The sequence below is a fragment of the Limulus polyphemus genome, unplaced genomic scaffold (genome assembly GCF_000517525.1).
Source record: "Limulus polyphemus unplaced genomic scaffold, Limulus_polyphemus-2.1.2 Scaffold3286, whole genome shotgun sequence".
NCBI classification, from domain to species: Eukaryota; Metazoa; Arthropoda; class Merostomata; order Xiphosura; family Limulidae; genus Limulus; species Limulus polyphemus.
Window position 1 is genome coordinate 80,076 of NW_013668896.1, and position 9,067 is coordinate 89,142.

Genomic DNA, 9,067 nt, shown 5'->3' on the forward strand with positions numbered 1-9,067 from the left:
TTTAAATAGTTTTAAATCCAGAGAGGTCTCTGTGCTATATTAAAATAGTTTTAAATCCAGAGAGGTCTCTGTGCTATATTAAAATAGTTTTAAATCCAGAGAGGTCTCTGTGTTACTTAGGGAAAGGAGAAGAGTTTTTATGTATAATGTTTCTTTTATAAGAAGTTCAGTATCATGTTTGGCTGTTGAAAGAATTTCAAAGTTTGAGAGAGAAATCGAATGTTCTGTTTCTGTATTGTGTTGATAGATAGTGGAGTTGGAAGGGTTTGTAACCTTTCTTCCAGTTTTTATAGATATGTCCATATGTTCATACTTTAAGGTGACGTTGGTTTCAGTCTGCACGTGTGTAAGTAGATGAGATGTGAACAATGGACAGTAGGCAAATGATATTTGTAGTGGAAAATATTTTTATGCTTGTGTGTGTACGTGTATATATAATGACAAAACTATGACTCATCTTATGCACCGAATAGTCATTAAAAGAATGTTTTTTTTTTCTTTCAAGACATTGTCAAAAAATAACCTATTAGACAGTATTGCTTCTTATTGATCTAAATATTTAATAATGAATGCATACAAAATGATATGAAAATTTAAACTACTAAGTTATTTATCCCAGTAATGAACTAGGTAGAAGTACAGAACTCTTTGTAAGTGAAAACATTCAGACACCATTATTGTAATTGACAATCTGCAAATTTTGAACTGGCTGCCATTTGTGAGATTTTATGGGAACTAAGCCTCAATGCATTTCTTTTGGGCATTTTTTAGTTCATCTCTTACAAAAAATGTATTACTTAAAGAGATTTATCATTTTAACAGTAAATCATAAATGTAATTGAAGTGGATAACCTTTTAGATTTGATTCTATTTATGATAGGTTTTATTTTATGATATCTTATAATTATGACAAAATTACATGTTTACATAAAAAAAACATTAAAAAATATTACACTATAAAACCAAAATCAAAAAAGATTAACCACCTATATGTGATGGTGAGTAACTATGTACAAAAGGTTGAACACTGTAACCACATAATTTGTATGCAGTAACTGAATTTTATGTTGAGAAAGTAACTTTTTTAAATTCATTTAATAAAAACTCTTCGTGAAGGGAAACCTTTCTTTCTTTACTAAAGAAGAAGAAAAAACATTTTATTTTTCCTGCTGACTCATTATGAATTTTCAAGTGATAGTAACTTCTACTTTATCCTATTGTGGTGACAAAGTTATAACATGTGACCTGTGGCTACTGGAGGCTCGTTGTCTGTGGAGGACATGATAGCCATTGTTCAACAATTTGTGAATGCCTTCATGCATACAAGGCCTCCTCTTCTTGTCCATGTGGCTGATGTTCCTTCTTCTCAATTTGAATACGACCAAGGTGACAATGTTTGACTGGCTGTTTCCCCCACCAGGATTTGCTGTAGGTACTATTTTGTCATTGGAGGAAAGTCTTTACCCCTTCTAATTTATTTCGTGACATGATTTTGCAGATATGTTCTTTTCTTCTCTTTCTCCACTGTCTTTCAGTTCCACCTGTTCTTTACTACATTAAACCCATAAAAAGGAATATATAGCTAAAACCGCTATATTTCGACAAAGATATCGAAATAAAAGAGTAGGTTGAATACTTGCCAAGATTTTATTTTATTTATTTATTTATGTTTTGAGCTAGTGCTCTTTGTCAGATCGTACAAGCTACAACAAAAGCATATGCACAGAATTCAAAGAAGTTGCATGCATGGTATTTGGAATGTTGAGCATGAAATTGCTGTGCAAAATTACAAGTCTTGAAGAGATAATACAGATAGCAATTAACATTTAAACAAAAAAAAAAGAGAAATATTGTAGGTTAATCTTCTTTCTAGTCGTTCTCTTTTTTTTGAAAAGCTGTTGGAGTACTAATAAGTCCAAGGATAAAACAAATCCTCAACTGTATGGTCGTTGATTGTGAAATGTTTACCTATAGATATATCCTGATTCTACAGTTTATTATGCTTTAAATGTTCGTGTGCTTGATCACTGAGTTGGCAGCCTGTTTGTCCAATGTGTGATACATGTAAAGGACTCTCTAATGTTGGCCCCCCAGTGGCACAGCGGTATGTCTGCGGACTTAAAACACCAGAATCCGGGTTTCGATGCCCGTGGTGGGCAGAGCACAGATAGCCCATTGTGTAGCTTTTCACTTAATTACAAACAAATCCCTAATGTTGAAAGTTGTGTTTTTTCCTTGCATATATGTGGTGCTGTTTAAATGTAGGCAAGTGACACACCTTACTTGTTTACATGTGTAAGTGCTTAGAGTATCAATTTTGTTTTTGTGTAAGGTTACTGTGCACCAGGATTTCTTTCAGGTTTTTGTCATGGGTGGGTTCTTGAAAAAGAGATTTAGTGGTAGGGTGTAATTGTTTAGTATAATATCTTTCATCCAAGGAGAAAACACTCAACCCTACAAGAAAGAACAGACCAATCATATTCCACTTGCGCTAACGTACCATCAGACCAACAAAAAGATTTCTCTCTCTCTCTCTCTCTCCTTCTTTTTTTTTTTGTTTTTGTTTAAATATTAATTGCTATCTGTATTATCTTTTCATGACTTGTACTTTTACACAGAAATTTCATGCTCAACATTCCAAAAACTATGTGCATAATTTCTTTGAATTCTGCGCATGCTCTTTTGTATGATTGGATGAAGAGTGCTAGCTCGAAACATCATCCTTCTGTAAATAAAAATATAACAAAAACTTGGTGATTGTTCTACCTATTCTTTTATTTTTTGACATGAAACTCATACTCAAGATTACTTTCTCTTCCCTCCTAATATTAGGGTCCATACAGACTTGTTTCTTGAACAACTGTGCACCCATACTCACCTGCCTCATTTTCCTCACATACTTGACTCTTTTGACCTGCCTTACAGCCATTCTTTATTTCTGTTCCTTGCAATCTCATTTTACCTGTATGGTAGATTGACCCTTTCACTTCTATTTAACTTTCTTATGCCCAGTTATCATGCCTTCATCTCTTTCTTACCTCTCATCCTTTCACTTTAGTTTTGAGGCATTTCATAGTGTTCCTTAAAGGTTTCTCAAGAGGTTTGTTCTGTTGTTTGATCACTTTAGTCTGTACCGTTAATACTACTGCTGTTCCTTCATACTTAGTTCCTCTGCTGTTGGGATTTGTTGGGTCAGGATACTCTCCTAAATAATGTTTGCCTGTGTCAGTCTTATCTCCATGATCTTCATTGGGCTCCTTCCTTAGCCCAGAGGTCCTCAATAGTGTTCTGGACTCTCTGGAGACATGAAATCAATCTTTGTTGTCATTTTTTTTGGTTTCTCATTATTATCAACCTCGCCTTTCTGTTCCTGTTCTTATGCCTGTTCGATTCACATCTCTCCTTCTCATTCTTCTTCTTCCCAGCCTCCCATTTCATGACATCAGGGTTGTTCCTTATCTCATCGGTGATTATCCTGTTCCCATTGGGTGTCCAAACATCCTTCTTTGCCAGCCTTTGGTCTCCACTTTTTTCCAACAGATGGGTTCTTCAGGTTCTTCCATTGCCTATCTGTCCACTTCTCTTCTTTTCCTCTCCTCTATCCTTTTCCTGTTTCCTTTCCTCCTCCTTTCAGTCTCATTCATCTTCAGCATCTCGAGAGTGCCATCGAGAGAGTATTTAACCCTACTCTTGGATGTTACTCACATTTGTTTATGGTTCTCAAGAAAAGGACTTGTGTCCAGTTATCAACTTGCCATCTCTGAACTGGTTTCTCATCATCCTGCAGTTTCAAAACAAGGGTTTCTTTTCACCTAGGCTGTGGATGACCAAGATTCACATTTCAGACCCTTTTTTTACACATCATGATTGTCCGTCCTCCAGATAGTTTCTGTGTTTCGTCCATCAGAATTCAGTCTTCAAGTTCTGTGCTCTTCTATTTGTGCCTGCTTCTTACATCTTCAATTGAGTCATGGGGACATTTGCCAACCATCTTCACAGATTGGGGTTTAGGTTTCATTATTACATGGGTGAATGGCTTTTTCTCTCCCCTTCTTGAGAGGACTCCTTCTCTCACACTTACCCAATATTTGATACATCTGGGTGTGTTCTTCAACTCTCACCACAGTCAGGCTCAGTCTTCACCACTTTGCTTGTGAGAAATGGAATGTCTTGTCATCAAGATTTGCACTTCTCATTTACAGTTTGGGTGTGAGGCTCTTTTGCTTTTGGAGACTCTGGCTTTACCAGAACCACTCATTCCTTTAGGCCACACACACACACAAGTGCACTTCCTTCAGTGGACACTGAGAGACCAGTGGAACTTTTCTCAAGATCCGTTGTCTTCAATAATGTATCTTCCCCTCTCCTCTTCTCAAGAATTTGTCTTGGTGGCTCAACAATTTCAATACTTCAGTAGGTATCCCTTTACTGCTCGGCTCAACTAGATTCTCCATGTTTTACAGATGCTTCTCTGTTGGGCTAGGTGTGCATCTCTGAAGAATGATATGACTTTGGCCATCTCCAGAGGATTATTTGCTTCACATCAACATACTTGAAATTCTCACAGTTTGTCAGGCATGTTCCCCTTACCTCCCTTTTCTCATGCCTTGTCAGGTCCTGTTGGAGGTGCCTCATTAGCTTACAAAATCCTGAGTTCCTCTGCTTTAATTTACATCCAAGCCCCCTCTTCCTCTTCTCCAACCTCATCCTTTTCACCCAGTGGTGTTGTCTCTTCATCTTCACATGTGGGATTTATCTGGTCCATCAGCTGTAGGGCTAGACTCTCTAATAATGTAGACTTTTTATTTGTTCCTGTCATTCTTCAACTTTATTCATCTATCATTGGAAGTGGCAAGTTTTTCTACATTGGTCCATATGCCATTCTCTTCCTTTGAGATGTGTTACTGTGGCTCACAAACCTTTTAGCCTTCTTTTTACATGGTTCTTGGACCATGGATTGTCAGTCTCCAACATAACTGGTTTTTGGGTAGCTTGGTCAACTATATTTTGTCTTTCCCATTACTGCTAGGTGTTTTCTTTCACTTTTTTCTAATTTTACCTTCTTTGCCAACCATCTTGTCCAACTCCTGTGCCTGAATGGGACCTTAAGTGGTTTTAAAAGCTCTCACACATGCTTCATTTGAGCCATTGGCTTTCTGTTCTTTATACCATCTTTCTTTGAAGACATACTTCCTTCTCCTTCTCACCTGTTGTTACTGTCATTCAATTATATGTGTGTCATCATTGCTTCCTGCACTCTTGTTCCTCATAATTTCTTACTCCTCTACACAGAAGCTTTTCTTCCCAAGACTTTGCCTGAATGGGAGGGTGATTGTTCTTTTTCTCCTGTCTCCCTCCCTTCTGTCCCTCACCTCTATGCTTGTTCAGAACCAGATCTTATTCTGTGTCTGGTTCAGGCTGTGCGATGCTATTTGGCATTAATGTCTCCTTTTCAGGGTTCCTATCATCATTTGTTTTTTACCTTGGGACCACTCTTTGTCTAGGTACCTCTTATCCTTACTGGGTGGGTCCACTAACTCTCCAGTTGGTGCATTCTTCCATGGATATTGATGCTTGCAGGCTTTTTCACATTTCATTACATCAAATTTGTCATGTGTCACTCAGTTGTGTCTGATTTTTGCCAACCTTTGGACAAGATCCTTCAGGTTGCTATGTGGATGAATCCACTCACATTCATTTCCTATTGTCATTATCATCTGGCTGTTTTGTCTTCTGCAGGATTTGAACTCCCTCCTGTCTCCATTCTTCAATCTATACACTGTCTTTGATAAGGGTGAGTACAATTTATTTTTCATCACCCTCTTCCCATTTATAGGACCCTGCCAGGTGGCTGGTGTTGCATCCCAGGATATGCTTATTTCCTGCATCAGGCCAGGGAAAGTAGGGCGATAATGGTACTGTCTGTGGAGTGCATGACACCCCTAAACAGCTAATGTGCTCTCCTCCTGCAGCATCATCCCCATCTCTGTACAGTTAAGTCAAGGTAAGACACGCACTGTATGGTATGATCACACACTACACTTTTTGGCTTGCCGACCACTTGTTTTCAGGTGCTTAGTTAGTCGTGCTAAAATTCCACCCATCCCTGCAACACTTGGGGCTCTTTTGCCTTTCCCTCAGTTTTCTTCCAGATGAAGATGAGATGCAGGCCCCCAAGGGTATGACCCTATGGAGCCCTGGCCATTGAGTGTTAGACTCCCTGAGCTTTCCCTTTGGGCACTTCTAATATATAAATGGTTAAAAGCATGTACAATTGTTTGGTTACATGTGGAATAATGTTTAATAACTTCAAAAAAAGTATTGATTTTTAATCTCTTTGTCTTGTACTAACATCTAACACTTTTGAAGGCTAGAGATGTTTCTGAAAAAGAAAACTAAACCTGTTTTTAATGGACCCCAGAATTTAAACTATTAATTAAATGTTAACAGTAAAGAATCTCTGTGTGCATAATAATTATAATATTTATTGATTTTACTTGAAAGGTGTGAGGATTGCTAACCTAATACATGAGGTTCCAGGAGAGAGCCAGCAAGGCCTTATGACTGACTTTTTTTACCAGAAGAATCAAGAAAAACACAACATCCAAAATAATAAAAAACAGGAATCTGAGTTTTCTACTGAAATACAACCTCAGTTATCTCTTTCCAACTTGAATTTGCCAGTGTCTTTACAATTCGATGATCATCAATCTATCCAGAACAATAGGAATGTTAGTTTCTGCTGTCCAGTTTGTCACCAGCCCTCACAAGACCTTTACGAATTAAATGGTCACTTGGATGAATGTCTAACTCTGCAGTCCTCACCTCTGATGAATGTACATGTAGGATCTAAAGGTATAGTTGACAAAACAGAATTTTCTGACTGTGTTCGTGCAAAAACTGATAAAAAACTGCACACTTGGAGTTCAACTAGTTTAGAAACGTTTGATGAAAATTGCAGTACATATTCTTCTAACAATCTTGAAACTCCGAAAAACAAGACAACCTATTCAGATAATGCTGATACTTTACTGAATAAGTCTGTGCCTTCTGAATCTTCAAAAAAATTAAATATGGTTGTAACAAATAGAACATCATTTTCAAAACATCTTGTTAAATCAGAGCTATATAGAAAAGAACCTTTTCAAAACACAACCAATGTAGTAGTTAGTCCTGCAGTAAGTAAAGGCATGGAATATGTGAGAAGTATGGACACACCAAATACAGGGAGACCTAATACAGAATCTGTAAATAAAATTGAGGCTTTTATACCATGGTCAAAAACTGCGAAAAATTCAGCTGTCTTGTCTGATAAAATTGAATGTTGTGAGTCTTTAAAAAACAAAACCTATGAGATGGAAAGTTTTAATAAGTTGAGAATGACCCCAAATCAACCTTCAGTTTCAATGGCTTCCAACAGTCTTCATAATGAAGAATTTCCTACAAGTAATTCTGTGTGTCAAGAGTTTGGATGTGTGACAGAAAGTTTGAGTTGTCCTGTCTGTGACATCCAGTTTAAATCTCAATCACTTGTATTGTTGAATGAACATATAGATAACTGCTTGAACAAAGTTGCAATTAAAGAGATCCTGTCATCTGACTCTTCTGATTATGGCAAGTTTGTCAAAAGGTAAACTAATCATTCTGATATAAACAACTTGTTTTTTACCATTTATTATACTTTTTGAGGAAAAAAAAACTTCTAACTTCCTCATGAATATTGAACAGGCTTAACATTCAATACATACAACAGATATAGCTTAAAAATTGGTTAAATCTCTAGTGTTTAAAGAAGTACTTGGTGCAAATTCATAAAAAACAGTAATAATACATCAACATAATAATACACAAATGATTAGATAATGAAAAAAACATAAAAACTAACTGGTTTTGACAGGCCAAGGTTGTCATTCTCGTGGGATATAGTAAAACTGTTGTCAGGTTCCTATGTTTAGGTAATTATGACTAGTGTAATGTATGGTCTGATTTAAATTGGCCCAGAAGAGTCAACATTCACCATCTAATTTGAAAAGAAGAAAAAAAAAAAGACTGCCGAGTAGAGTTAAGCTCAGAACCCATTTCATTATTGAGCATGATTTCTTATTTTTTAAATAATTATATTGATTCTCCTGTGTTAAGTTGATGGAAGCATTATATTCAGCAATAAATAAATTTTAACAAAAGGAAAGAAACTCACTACAAAGAGGGTAATTTATTACATTCTTTTCTTATGGTTGTAATTATTGAGGTCAAACAAAATGTTCTCTTTCAATTAAAGTAAAGAAAAATGAAGACTATTGTCCTTGAAAAATCAGCTTTAGTATTAATGGTTGCATAACTAACCACAGAACTAATTTTGTTAAATCAAAAGTCATTGCTGAACTAAAATTCTTTCATCATCAATGCAACATGAGAATTGTTAGGATATTTAAAAATAGAAAAAAAAAGCATGCTCAATAATGAAATGGGATCTAAACTCAACCCAATTTGGAATTATTTTCTTCAAATTATAGTTAACATTGACCTTTCTGGATTGGTTTAAACCTGAAAGTACAAGATACTGTGGTCCCAAGTATCTACACATAGGAACCTGAGAGTAATATTACTTCATCACTTGAGAATGACAAACTTGGCCTGATGTAACTAGTCGGATTTTTTATGTTTTGTTAATTCTTTAATTATTTTTGCGATATTATTTATTTTGATATATTATTGTTTTCTTTTACCAATTTTTGATGTTCTTATTCTTCCTTGTTTTTCTAACAAGTGCTGAATTGAAGTTTATTGTGAAATAATGTACAACAGTTTTAACTTTTTCAGCATGGGTTTGGTCCCTGGGACTGACCTCATAACAATTTTGTGCTTGTTATAGTTTTCATGCTATAACTTTTAAATTAGTATGCGAATGTTAATGAAACTTGTCAGACTATCAGTAAACATTACAATGCTTTCGTACAAAAATTATCAATTTTTTTTTCTTTATTAAGTCTTAAGGTTTGTAAAGCAATGTTTTTCTCGTGTCTTTTTTTTCTTTTCACATGTTGCCTATCTATGATGCAAAGTAATA

General features: G+C 35.8%; 1 protein-coding gene across 4 annotated transcripts in view; it reads left to right on the forward strand.

Moving 5' to 3' along the window:
• LOC106469070 (DNA polymerase kappa-like) overlaps positions 1 to 9,067 on the forward strand; it is an 85,410-nt gene that overhangs the window by 71,259 nt on the left and 5,084 nt on the right. For all 4 annotated transcript variants that reach the window (XM_022397473.1, XM_022397476.1, XM_022397475.1 and 1 more), the window contains one exon: positions 6,505 to 7,630. In XM_022397473.1, coding sequence (XP_022253181.1) covers positions 6,505 to 7,630 — 1,126 coding nt within the window. The remainder of the gene's footprint in view (positions 1 to 6,504; positions 7,631 to 9,067) is intronic.